Below are 14,448 nucleotides of genomic sequence, written 5' to 3' on the forward strand. Positions count from 1 at the left end.
ATAGGAGTAATTACTCTACATGCATCCAGGGGACCATACGTACGAGAGGATTGAATGTATAGGCAATGAAAAAGAAAGCCAAAAGATTGAAAGTGAATGGTCTAGTACTGTGGACAGAAAATGCCCAGTCACAAGATTTGGTCTCAGCTGCCAGAATTTTGGGTCAAGTCATTCATCCAGCTTTTCTGAGATCATGGTCTGAGTTAGGAATGTTATAAAGCTAGTCTGTCTAAAATCCCTGATTTGTGGGGGCAGCTGGTTAGCTCAGTGGTTTGAGAGCCAGGCCTAGAGACAGGAGGTCCTAGGTTAAAATTTGACCTCAGACACTTCCCAGCTGTGTGACCTTGGGCAAGTCACTTTACCCCCATTGCCTAGCCCTTACCACAAGGTTCTGCCTTGGAGCCAATATACAGTATTGACTCTAAGATGGAAGGTAAGGGTTTACAAAATGAAAAATAAAATCCCTGTTTTGTTATAAAGAGCCAATGAGATCACATGGGAGGCTCTGTTATTTAAATTGTTTTTTAGCGTTGAAATGAAGATTTTTCTTCTTAACTGAGGAAATAGAATATAAAGCAGTTTATGTTATGACAGTGGAGGAAAGGAGATAAGAGTTATATATGTCACTGTATATGTATGTTTTACTGTTTGTTTCTTTTAGAAGGGGAGATCAGACCTGAAATTAAGGTGAATTCGACAGAGATGTGTCCTTCTGTGGAAGAAATGGACCTACAGAGATTTATGAGTGATGGTCCCGATAATGTTGCTTTCAGAGAATTCTGTGTTGCACCTCAGCATTCATCCCATATTGAACATGAGAGAATGTACAGAGGGGAGAGACATTATGAATGCAAACAATGTGGAAAGACATTCACAAATAACTCCAGTCTTGCTAAACATCAGAGAATCCACACTGGGGAGAAACCTTATGAATGCAATCAATGTGGAAAGACATTCAGTCAGAGCTCCAGTCTTGCTGTTCATCAGAGAATCCACACTGGGGAGAAACCTTATGAATGCAAGCAGTGTGGTAAGACATTCACTGAGAGCAGCTCTCTTGTCAAACATCAGAGAACCCACACTGGTGAGCGACCGTATGTATGCAAGCAATGTGGAAAGACATTTAGTCACAACTCCTCTCTTGCTGTACATCAGAGAATCCACACTGGGATTAAACCTTATGAATGCAAGCAGTGTGGTAAGACATTCAGTCATAGTTCCAGTCTTGCTTGTCATCAGAGAATCCACACTGGTAAGAAACCTTATGAATGCCAACAATGTGGAAAGTCATACAGACTGAGCTCTGATCTTGCTGTACATCACAGAATTCACACTGGGGAGAAACTTTATGAATGCAATCAATGTGGAAAGACATTCAATCAGAGCTCCAGTTTTGATGTACATCAGAGAATCCACACTGGGGTTAAACCTTATGAATGCAAGCAATGTGGAAAGACATTCGCAAATAACTCGAGTCTTGCTAAACATCAGAGAATCCACACTGGGGAGAAACCTTATGAATGCAAACAATGTGGAAAGACATTCACTGAGACCTCTAATCTTGCTTGTCATCAGCGAATCCATACTGGTGAGAAACCTTATGAATGCAAACAATGTGGAAAACTATTCAGACTGAGCTCTGATCTTGCTGTACATCAGAGAATCCACACTGGTGAGAAACCTTATGAATGCAATCAATGTGGAAAGACATTTAGTCAGAGCTCCAGTCTTGCTTATCATCACAGAATCCACACTGGTGAGAAACCTTATGAATGCAATCAATGTGGAAAGACATTCAGTCAGAGCTCCAGTCTTGCTTATCATCAGAGAATCCACACTGGGGAGAAACCTTATGAATGCAAGCAGTGTGGGAAGACATTCAGTCAGAGCTCCAGTCTTTCTGTACATCAAAGAATCCACACTGGAGAGAAATGTTATGAATGCAAACAATGTGGAAAGACATTCAGTCGGAGCTCAAATCTTGTTGTTCATCAGAGAGTCCACACAGGGGAGAAACCTTATAAGTGCAACCAATGTGGAAAAACATTCAGTGAGAGGACTTCTCTTGCCAAACATCAGAGAACCCACACTGGGGAGAAGCCTTATGCATGTAAGCAATGTGGAAAGACATTTAGTCACAGCTCCTCTCTTGCTGTACATCAGAGAATCCACACTGGTGAGAAACCTTATGAATGCAAGCAGTGTGGTAAGACATTCAGTCATAGTTCCAGTCTTGCTTGTCATCAGAGAATCCACACTGGTGAGAAACCTTATGAATGCAAGCAGTGTGGTAAGACATTCAGTCATAGCTCCAGTCTTGCTTGTCATCAGAGAATCCACATTGGTGAGAAACCTTACAAATGCAACCAGTGTGGAAAGACATTCAGTGAGAGCACCTCTCTTGCCAAACATCAGAGAATCCACACTGGTGAGGAATCTTAAGAATACACAAGCTGTGTGCTAACATGTTCACATGTAGCTCCAGTCTTGACATTCTGTGAAGAAAATTTATCCTCCTCCCCTTCTGTGGCAGCATACCTGGTGTGAGCCTAAACTTGACTCAGACATGAGGATTGCATGAAGGATTGAGTGAGGATAGAATGAGAGCAGAAAAACGAAGTAACAGAGCAGAGATCATGCCCACCCTGGGCCACCTGAGCAAAATTGAAAGGCAAGATTGGCTCCTAAGATGAAATGTGTGAGTTAGTGGTTGGAGAAAAGGTTTAAGAAACTGAAGCAAGAGAGGATATCCAAGTTCTTTCAGTTTTGTTGCAAACTGGACTTCCCTGTGAGCATGACTAAGGTGTCCTAATGGTGACCACAGAATAGCAAGCTGAATGGAGCAGTGAGGAAGTAGCTCCTGTTTTTCATCTTTTTTACCTACTACCTTAGATAAATTAAAATGAATTCATGGCCAGTCTAAATTTTCCATGTTATACTATACATCACAGAAATCCAGATATTCACTCTGAGTTCTCACCTTGCTCAAAATCAATTAACTACTGTCATGAGCTCTCCTAAGATTAGGTCCAAATGGGTTTATGATTTAGACCTAAAGTGTGATCCCATAAGAAAATTAAGGGAGTGTGGAATAGTTTACCTTTCAGATAAGTTCATTGACAAGGGAAGAATTTGTGGTCAAATAAGAAATAGTTAACTTTATGAGGTCTAAGATAGGTAATTTTTATTATATTAAATTCAAAACTACGAACAAAACTAGTGCAAAGAAGATCAAAAGTGGAAACAAAGTTATCATTTGCTTTATAGCAATATGTCCAATTAAACACTTCAGTTTTTTTGTAGCCCTTATCTTCTGTCTTGAAGTCAATACTGTGTATTGGCTCCAAGGCAGAAAAATGGTAAGGGTAGGCAATGGGGGTCAAGTGACTTGCCCAGGGTCACACAGCTGGGAAGTGTCTGAGGTCAAATTTGAACCTAGGACCTCCCATCTCTAGGCCTGGCTCTCAATCCACTGAGCTACCCAGCTATCCCCACACTTCAGTTTTTTTAAATTCTAACCCTATTTTTGAATGCCTTAATTCATCATTTTATGGCATCTGGATCTAAAGAAGAGTTAGTTTAGGAAGGAAATGTCTTTTGTCCATAAAAATCATTTTTAATTTGCCTCATTTCCTATGAGATTTTCCAAAAATTTCTTATGAAGAAAAAATTAAAAGATAACAAATGATATTGTGGATTTCAAAGATGAAATAAGATTATTGGCATTCCAATGAATTCTTTTCAGTTGAATGTATTATCAAAAATTATCTTAAATAGAAAATCACCACGTATCTATCAGCTTGACTCCCTGAACTGATTGCACTCAGAGGTCAGTGTAACATAACTGATATAATTACACTACTTTCTACAATTTCTAAACCTTTCACTTAATGTATCAAAACTTACATCAAAGCCAAATAGCTTTGTTGGAAGGAAGCCAGACTCCTAATAAAGTTGGACTCTGGTCAAGACCAAGCCAGAGACCCCAAGCCTTAGTAGGTAGCCTTTTTGCCAAGAAATCTGATTATGCAGTTACAGAAAATGGGATTGTTGTGTTGGAAAAAGGAGGAGGATGGGAAAAGGAAGGGAAGAAAGGTAACTAGGGTAGCTCCCACCTAAAGTAGGGAAATTAATCCCTGCTCCTTTTAGAGGTAGGCTTCAGAGCAGAACAGAATAAAGGTTGGCCTCTAGGGATATTTAGCTAGGTGCATTTAAGGTTAAAAAAGAAAGGTTTGTGAAAAATAGGAGTTAGATCTCTAGCAGCTATATCAGGACCAAAGCTCTCAGGGTACAAAAGGCTCTCCAGAGAAAAAGGCACCAAAACCCTCTCTTCCTCTCTTATACTTTCTCAGACAACTCCCACAAAGGAAGTGGGCTGTGTCTGAAGAAGAGAGTCTTGGGAGATATATTTTCCCAGGGTTCAGAGCTATTCCAAAATGCACATTTTCCTCTCTGATCCTTTGGGAGTCCAGTATCCCCAATGGATCATAACCAAAAAAAAATAAATTTACAATCACAATAAAATAAAGAGTATATACATCAATACACGGGGGAAATGGCAACAATTTTTACAACAAAAGAAAGTGAAATCCTTGCTGCTTTTTTTAACCCTTAACTTCTGTGTATTGGCTCCTTGGTGAAAGAGTGGTAAGGGTGGGCAATGGGGGTCAAGTGACTTGCCCAGGGTCACATAGCTGGGAAGTGTCTGAGGCTGGATTTCCTTGGTGCTTTTTTAAAAAAATCAGGGGGCAGTCCCCTTTCACAACAAAATATAGGTATATAAAACATGCATTTAAACAGAATAAATCAACTTAACAAAACAACTGAATTAAAACCCACAAAGTTCAATTTTTTGCATCTGGTTTTTCTCTCAGAATCTAGAACAGCATGAGGTCTCCACAGGCATCTCCATCTGGATTCTGGGAGGCAGCAAATCTTTTTCACTAAAATAACCTAGACTTTCATATAAAATAAAAATACATTCCCCCCTGAGGTAGATAGGAAAAAACATGGAAATCACACAGGGAAACCATGGCTGAGGTATGAGGCATATGAATCACTGTCAATTAAAGACATCAGAAAAATAGCACAAAAATAGCCAAATTGGATGAAAATTATAAGTATTCAATCCTAAATTTTATGTGGAAAAACTCCAAATAAGAAAAAACAAAATTACAATAAGTCTTTGAATAATGTCCAAATAAAGTAATCCACATCCTTGCACTTACCCACTCAGCAGCCAGGACCATAGTCAACTGCCACAGTAAGAAAGTTAGAAAAAAGGACTAGATTTTTATTCCTTTTTCTAATATGTCATTGTTTCTTTTTTCATTGTCACTTCTCAAGGATAGAATATGGAGCCAGAACAGCCAATTGTTAGGTACTTGATATAAATTTCAAAAGGAGTGTGGTAGGAGTCCTGTGTCTTAACATATGTTCAGTACCACAACGTTGAGTCTGAGTTGTGAAATTTTTGTGTTTCTTCAATGTATTATAGCTTTTTAAAAAATTTTAAACATTTATTATTCATTTTTAACATGGTTACATGATTCATGCTCCTACTTTCCCTTTCACCCCCCGCATTCCCCCCACCCATGGCCGACACACATTTCCACTGGTTTCATCATGTGTCCTTGATCAAGACCTATTTCCAAATTGTTGGTAGTTGCATTGGTGTGGTAGTTTCGAGTCCACATCCTCAATCATGACCACCCCAACCCTTGCGTTCAAGCAGCTGTTTTTCTTATATGTTTCCTCTCCTGCATTCCTTCCTCTGGATGTGGGTAGCATTCTTTACCATAAATCCCTCAGAATTGTCCTGGGTTTTTGTATTGCTGCTGGTACAGAGGTCCATTACATTCGATTTTACCATAGTGTATCAGTCTCTGTGTACGGTGTTCTTCTGGCTCTGCTCCTTTCACTCTGCATCGATTCCTGGAAGTCTTTCCAGTTCACCTGGAACTCCTCTAGTTTATTATTCCTTTTAGCACAATAGTATTCCATCACCAGTATATACCACAATTTGTTCAGCCATTCCCCAATTGAAGGGCATCCCCTCGTTTTCCAGTTCTTTGCCACCACAAAAAGCACAGCTATAAATATTTTTGTGCAAGTCTGTTTATCTATGATCTCTTTGGGGGTACGAACCCAACAATGGTATAGCTGGATCAAAGGGCAGGCAGTCTTTTATAGCCCTTTGAGCATAGTTCCAAATTGCCAGCCAGAATGGTTAGATCAGTTCACAACTCCACCAGCAGTGCATTAATGTCCCAACTTTGCCACATCCCCTCCAGCATTCATTACTCTCCCCTTCTTTCATTTTAGCCAATCTGCTAGGTGTGAGGTGATACCTCAGAGTTGTTTTGATTTGCATTTCTCTAATTATTAGAGATTTAGAGCACTTTCTCATGTACTTATTGATACTTTTGATTTCTTTACCTGAAAATTGCCTATTCATGTCACTTTCCCATTTATCAATTGGGGAATGGCTTGATTTTTTATACAATTGATTTAACTCCCTGTATATTTGAGTAATTAGACCCCTGTCAGAGTTTTTCATTATAAAGATTTTTTCCCAATTTGTTGTTTCCCTTCTGATTTTGACTACATTGTTTTTGTTTGTACAAACGCTTTTTAGCTTAATATAATCAAAACCATTTAATTTACATTTTGTAATTTTCTCTAATTCTTGCTTGGTTTTAAATTCTTTCCTTTCCCAAAGATCTGTCAAGTATACTATTCTGTGTTCACTTAACTTATTTATAGTTTCCCTCTTTATATTCAAGTCATTCACCCATTCTGAATTTATCTTGGTGTAGGGTGTGAGATGTTGATCTAAACCTAATTTCTCCCTTATTGTTTTACAATTTTCCCAACAGTTTTTGTCAAATAGTGGATTCATGTCCCAAAAGTTGGGCTCTTTGGGTTTATCATACACTGCCTTGCTGATGTCATTTATCCCAAGTCTATTCCACTGATCCTCCCTTCTGTCTCTTAGCCAGTACCATACCATTTTGATGACTGCTGCTTTATAGTATAATTTTGATATCTGGTACTGCTAGGCCCCCTTCCTTCACATTTTTTTCATTATTTCCCTTGATATTCTTGATCTTTTGTTATTCCATATGAACTTTGTTATACTTTTTCCTAATTCAGTAAAAAAGTTTTTTGGTAGTTTGATAGGTATGGTGATAAATAGGTAAATTAATTTGGGTAGAATGGTCATTTTTATTATGTTAGCTCATCCTACCCATAAGCAATTAATGGCTTTCCAGTTGTTTAGATCCAGTTTTATTTGTTTGGAAAGTGTTTTGTAGTTGTTTTCGTATAATTGCTGTGTTTGTTTTGGTATATAGATTCCTAAGTATTTTATATTGTCTAGAGTGATTTTAAATGGTGTTTTTCTTTCTACCTCTTGCTGCTCTAATGTGTTGGAAATGTATAGAAATGCTGATGATTTATGTGCATTTATTTTGTATCCTGCAACTTTGCTAAAGTTGTTGATTATTTCTACAAGCTTCTTAGTTGATTCTCTAGGATTTTTAAGTAGACCATCATATCGTATGCAAAGAGTGATAGCTTAGTCTCCTCCTTGCCTATTTTGATACCTTCAATTTCTTTTTCTTCTCTAATTGCTACTGCTTGTGTTTCTAGTACTATGTTGAATAATAGAGGTGATAATGGGCATCCTTGTTTCACACCTGATCTTATTGGGAAGGCTTCTAATTTATCCCCATTGCATATAATGCTTGTTGATGGTTTTAGGTACATACTGTTTATTATTTTTAGGAAAGGTCCTTCTATTCCTATACTTTCCAGTGTTTTCAATAGGAATGGATGCTGTATTTTGTCAAAGGCTTTTTCAGCATCTATTGAGATAATCATGTGATTTTTGTTTGATAGACTATTGATATGGTCAATTATGTGGATGGTTTTCCTAATGTTGAACCATCCTTGCATTCCTGGTATAAATCCCACCTGATCATGGTGGATGATCTTCTTAATTACATGCTGGAATCTCTGCTAGTATTCTATTTAAGATTTTTGCATCTATGTTCATTAGGGAGATTGGTCTGTAGTTTTCTTTCTCTGTTTTTGATCTCCCTGGCTTTGGAATCAGTACCATATTTGTGTCATAAAAGGAATTTGGTAGGACTCCTTCTTTGCTTATCATGTCAAATAATTTGTATAGTATTGGGATTAGTTGCTCTTTGAATGTCTGATAGAATTCACTTGTGAATCCATCAGGCCCTGGCGATTTTTTCTTAGGGAGTTCTTTGATGGCTTGTTCAATTTCTTTTTCTGATATAGGATTATTTAGGTTTTCTATTTCTTCTGCTGTTAATCTAGGCAGTTTATATTTTTGTAAATATTCATCCATATCTCCTAAATTGTTATATTTATTGCCATACAGTTGGGCAAAATAGTTTTTAATGATTGCCTTAATTTCCCCTTCATTAGAGGTGAGGTCTCCCTTTTCATCTTTGATACTGTCAATTTGGTTTTCTTCTTTCCTTTTTTTATTAGATTGACCAGTACTTTGTCTATTTTATCTGTTTTTTCAAAGTACCAGCTTCTAGTTTTATTTATTAATTCAATAGTTCTTTTACTTTTGATTTTATTAATTTCTCCCTTGATTTTTAGTATTTCTAATTTAGTTTTCATCTGGGGATTTTTAATTTGCTCGCTTTCTAATTTTTTGAGTTGCATGCCCAATTCATTGATCTCTGCCCTTCTTAATTTGTTAATATATGCAATCAAGGATATAAATTTCCCTGCCTTGGCTGCATCCCACAGAGTTTGGTAGGATGTCTCATCATTGTAATTCTCTTCAATGAAATTGTTGATTGTTTCTATGATTTCTTCTTTGACAAATTTGTTTTGGAGAATCATATTATTTAATTTCCAATTAGTTTTTGATTTGCCTGTCCAGGTGCCCTTACTAATTGTTATTTTTATTGTATTATGATCTGAGAAGTTTACATTTATTATTTCTGCTCTTTTGCATTTGTTTGCAATGATTCTATGCCCTATTACATGGTCAATCTTTGTGAATGTACCATGTGCAGCTGAAAAGAAGGTGTATTCCTTTTGTCCCTATTTATTTTTCTCCACATATCAATTAAATCTAATTTTTCTAGGACTTCATTCACCTCTCTTATCTCTTTCTTATTTATTTTTTGGTTTGATTTATCTAGATCTGACAGAGGAATATTTAGATCTCCCACTATTATGGCTTTACTATCTGTTTCCTTCTTGAGCTCTTCTAGTTTCTCCTTTATGAATTTGGATGCTGTACCACTTGGTGCATACATATTGAGCAGTGTTATTTCCTCATTGTTTATACTGCCTTTAATCAGGATGTAATGACCTTCCCTGTCTTTTTTAATCACATCTATTTTTACTTTGGCTTTGTCTGAAATTACAATAGCCACTCCTGCCTTCTTTTTCTCATTTGACGCCCAAAAGATTTTGTTCAAGCCCTGAACCTTAAACTTGTGTATGTCCTCCCGCCTCATATGTGTTTCTTGTAGACAACATATGGTGGGATTTTGGTTTCTAATCCACTCTGCTATTTGCTTCTGTTTTATGAGCGAGTTCATCCCATTCACATTCAGAGTTATAATCATCAGTTGTGCATTCGCTGACATTTTTGTATTCTCCCCTATTCCTACCCCTTCTTCTTAACCTATTTCCTTTTAAACCAGTGGTTTGCTATTGAGGTGCTATCCCTTATCCCCTCTCTTGATTGACTTCCCTTTCTACCCCCTCCCTTGTTATTCCCCTCTTTTTGTTTTGAAGGCCTAATAAATTCCCTCCCCGTTCTTCTCCCCTCCCTTTTTTGACCTCCCCCTCCCCTGCTCCCCTTGGTTTATCCCTTCTGACTTTCTCAGTAGGGTTAGATAGAGTTTTATATCCCAATGGATAGTATAGCTACTCTTCCCTCTCCAAGTTGATTACGCTGAGAGTAAGGTTTAAAAATTACCTCTTGATGCTCTCTTCCTCTCCTTCTTATAATAGTATTTGTCCCCTCCCCATCCCATGCCCTCTTTTTGTGTAATAGATTATCCTATTTTTCTTATTCTCTCAAGTTTCTCCTGGTGTCCCCATTCACCCTCCTCTTTCCCACCCCCCATATCATGTTGGACCATTCAGCACTCTACCCTCTCCCCATTAATCATTCTTCTGACCACTATAATAGTGAATACTTAATAGTGAATAGAGTTCACTACAGAGAATTATACATAGCTTTTCTCCACATAGGAATACAGATAATTAGATCTTACTGAGGCCCTTAAAAAGGCAAATTTAAAAAATTATGAGTTTTCTTTCTTTCCCCTCTGTTTCTTATTTACCTTTTCATGTTTCTCTCGATTTTTGTGGTTGGATATCAAACTTTCCATTTAGCCCTGGTCTTTTCTGTGCAAATACTTGGAAATCTTCAATTTTGTTGAATTCCCATACTTTCCCCTGGAAGTATATAGTCAATTTTGATGGGTAGTTGATCCGTGGTTGCAGGCCCAGCTCTCTTGCCTTTCTGAATATCATATTCCAAGCTTTGCGGTCTTTTAGTGTGGAGGCTGCCAGATCCTGTGTGATCCTGATTGGTGCTCCTTGATATTTGAATTGTCTCTTTCTGGCTTCTTGTAAGATTTTTTCTTTTACTTGGAAGCTCTTGAATTTGGCAATTATATTCCTGGGCGTTTTCTTATCTGGATCGAATGTCGAGGGTGATCTATGGATCCTTTCAATGTCTATATTGCCCTCTTGTTGTAGAACTTCAGGGCAATTTTGCTGAATAATTTCTTTTAGTATGGAGTCCAAATTTCTATTAATTTCACCCTTTCCAGGGAGACCAATGATTCTCAAATTGTCTCTTCTAGACCGGTTTTCTTGGTCTGTCACTTTCTCATTGAGATATTTCATGTTTCCTTTTATTTTTCAGTCTTTCGGCTTTGTTTTATTTGTTCTTGTTGTCTTGAGAGATCATTAGTTTCTAATTATTCAATTCTAGCCTTTAAGGATTGTCTTTCGGCTATAATCTTTTGGTTATCGGCTATAATCTTTTGGTTTTCCTTTTCAATCTGGTCATTTCTGGTCTTCAGTTGACTTGCCTCACTTTCCAGTTGCGAAATTCTGCCTTTTAAACTGTTATTTTCTTTCCTGATTTCCTTTTGAGCTATTTCCCATTTCTCTGACCAAATCTTTTCCAACTTTCTCGTCATCTCAGTTTTGAACATTTCAAGAGCTTGTGACCAGTTTTGATTATCTTGGGATGGTTCGGATGTGATTGCTTGTTTTTTCTCCTCTTCTGATTGCTCGGTAGTCTGGATTTTCTCTGTGTAAAAGTTGTCCAGTGTTAAAGATTTCTTTTTCTTGTTGTTAATCTTTTTTCTCTCTCTTCTGGACTTCCTGGTTCTGGGTAGCCATCATTAGCCCAGCAGCTTCTCAGCTTTATCCTCGCGCTCAGGGTTTGTCTGTGGTCTTTTGGCTCCTGAGGTCTGAGGTCTGGTTTTTTCCAAGGTCAAGCCCCCTGGTGGACCCTCTTGCTTGATCCTCTGCAGGAGGCTCCTTTACAAGTCTCAGGGTGCTGCTTCCACAGTCGTATACACGTCTGCACTGGTTCCCCACTCAGGGTTTCAGAGCCTTCGCTCCCTCCTGTGTCTGCCTCCGCCCATGTCTCCACCTGGGCCTGTGCTCCGCGTCCACGCTTAAAGTCCGTGTGCATTCCTCAGCTTTTTGGGGTCCCAAATCTTGCCACTCTCAGGAACAGGCCCTGGATCTGCCAATGACTGGATGGGTGGCCCAAACTTGCTCTATTTCTTTTGACCTGGCTTTGGCGCTGCAGGTGGTGTGTGTGTGGGGGGGGGAGGGGTTGCTCAGCCTGCAATTTAGTGAGAGCTGTTTCACCTCTTTATAGCAGGAAATGTCCCGATTCCACATACCTTCCACACTGCCCTCTGTTGTGGGGTCCCTCAGTTCGACTGGGAAGTCCTGTATGTTTCGGTCAGGAGAGGTTAAGAGCTGCTTTTTACTCGGCCGCCATCTTAACCCAGAAACTGTATTATAGCTTTTATACCTCCATTGTTTTATCTACATTTGCACTCACACTGTTCATCATGGCTAATTTAAGAGGAAATGCATCTAAATTCTTGGGTAAGAACCTTTATATTCTCCACCTCCTTATGTGTCATGAAATTATAAGATACATATTTTTTGATGGTCACTAATTATAGGATATATATATTTTTTGAATTTTAGCACATTTTTATAATTACATGTACAATTAAATTTTTCCTAAGCACATATCATCTATCTAAATTGAAAGATTTTAGATTAGTGTAGGCTTACTATGTCCATTAGTTCTAAATGTAACTGCCTGCCCAGAAGCCTTAGACTACTGAAACTGCCATTGGAAGAAAACAAACATTTCACAAAAAGCACAAAATGCAAATCAGGTCAATTCAATACAGGTTTCCTTCAAAGTAATATATATTCAAAGAAAATACTAAATACACAAAATTCATAAAATACAAGTTTTCCAAATCATCAATATAAGTTGTTATGGATTTCCATAAAGGGCACATGTCAAATACAGGATGGCACCAATAAAGTAAGGGTGTAGACAGGCACTGTATTGTAAAATCTAGTTCTTCTTTGCTGTGTTTAAGGGGAGACAAAACAGAAAAGGGTTAATAGCAACAAAACAACAAAAGCAATAGAGTTTAAGGGACACCACCTTCTTCCCCACGTGGAAAGGCAGTAGCACTCTGAGTAGTTCGTGGATGAGCTCCACTTAAAAGATATTGTTGTGGGGTCATTTGGTTTGAGTTATCTACTTATTTATGTTCCTAGAATTATCATTCCTGAAATTGTGTTTCCTGAATATTATAGTCATTCTGATAGTTGTTCCTTAAGTTATTGTTTCTATAGTTGTTGTTCCTGAAATAATAATAACAATATTGCTATTATTATTATTATTATTATTGTTCCTAATTGCCTGGAATATATTTCTACAATTCATCATTATGTGGCCCTTCTCACAGAAGTGGCTGGTCAGGGATCAATAATTAGATTCTTGGAGAGGAACAACTGGTATTGGTGAAGTATCATGCCCTCTTTCCTGTGTATCTATTTTATCACATAAAGATTTCAGGTCCTTTTGTATTATTTCCAATAAATCATTAGTCTCTGCCTTTTTCTCTGCATGTCCTTTTGAGACATACACAGCAGTCTTTCTCAATTCTTCAAGATCCATATCAGGCCATTTTCGGCAATGGGTTTTAAAATAGTCTTGGACCACCCAGCAAGAATTACTAACAAATTGACGCCATATTTGTCTGATATTCCTTTCAGTAGAAAAGTCTAGATCCAGGTACCAACCTTCCAGCTCAATGAGCCGATCCATAAATTGGGAGGGTGTCTCGTCATCAGATTGTGTAATGCGGTCCAATTTTGTCAAAACATCTCATCTTTCAGAGCATTCTCACATTGCTTTGAGAATGGCATCCATAGCATTGTTTAATTGTAACTACTTCTTGGGAACATTATAATCCCAATGAGGATCTTGAGGTGGCTAGTGTGCTGCATTGTACCTTCAGGCTTTGTTAACATGAGAGATGATCTTATTTCTCTCACATTCTGTCAGAAAGGCCTGGAGTAATTTTTTAACATTCTTATAAGAAGTATATTGGAAGAATATATTGGTCATTTTTTAAATTACTGCAATTGGTTCATCTTCATAACTAGAAATATATCTTTTGAGTTCTTTTATTGAATGATTTTTAGTTTTTGCAAAATAATTTTTTTGCTATGTATATATATTTTTATTATTAGTGTTGCCCTCTGATGGCAGAAAGGTAGCACTGCAACTCAGCAGAAAAAGGGGAAAAATACTGAGTGCTCAATGCTGGCTTCCTGTGGCCAAGAGACTGTACTACAGAGGAAGGAGACAATTGTTTGTGGGGGATGGGAGTTGGAAAGGGAATTGTGGTTAAGGGGTGGAGTTAAAGTAATGGGGGGTGAAGTAGGGGCATGGACAACTTCAGGTGCGGGTGTGTTTTAGCATGTGATGTCATAGGGAATAAGGATCATGTGCAAATTTTGGGGATTCCTTTGGAATGCCAGAGCTCCCAGGGCACAGACTCCTTGTTCTGCATTTTTCACTTTGTCATCATTGGTCAATGTGGGAGAGGTCTCCCTGTCCTTCTGTAATGAGAGCATGAGTGGTGGATGTGGCACACTGGAGGACAGCTATAGGTAGTTAATGATGTTACAGTTCTAAGAACAATATGAGTCCTTAATAAAACCAATTATGCACAAAACTGATGCCAGTACAGAATATTACAGATTCCGTACACAGACTTGGCAACAACTATCAGTAGTTCATGTTTGACTGAAACTGAAACTACAAGTTTTGTATTTGAGGTTTAACTAGTTTTAACTAGT

At 37.9% G+C, this 14,448-nt stretch overlaps 1 protein-coding gene across 1 annotated transcript; it reads left to right on the plus strand.

Annotated features, from left to right (window-relative positions):
• The first annotated feature begins 822 nt into the window (after nucleotides 1-822).
• On the plus strand, nucleotides 823-2,912 carry LOC123230597 (zinc finger protein 2 homolog). Its single transcript, XM_044656729.1, has 2 exons — nucleotides 823-982; nucleotides 1,655-2,912. Exons 1-2 carry the CDS (start codon nucleotides 823-825, stop codon nucleotides 2,440-2,442), a joined length of 948 nt encoding a protein of 315 aa, XP_044512664.1. The 3' UTR covers nucleotides 2,443-2,912.
• The last annotated feature ends 11,536 nt before the right edge of the window (nucleotides 2,913-14,448 follow it).

The sequence above is a fragment of the Gracilinanus agilis genome, chromosome 1 (assembly GCF_016433145.1).
Source record: "Gracilinanus agilis isolate LMUSP501 chromosome 1, AgileGrace, whole genome shotgun sequence".
NCBI classification, from domain to species: domain Eukaryota; kingdom Metazoa; phylum Chordata; class Mammalia; order Didelphimorphia; family Didelphidae; genus Gracilinanus; species Gracilinanus agilis.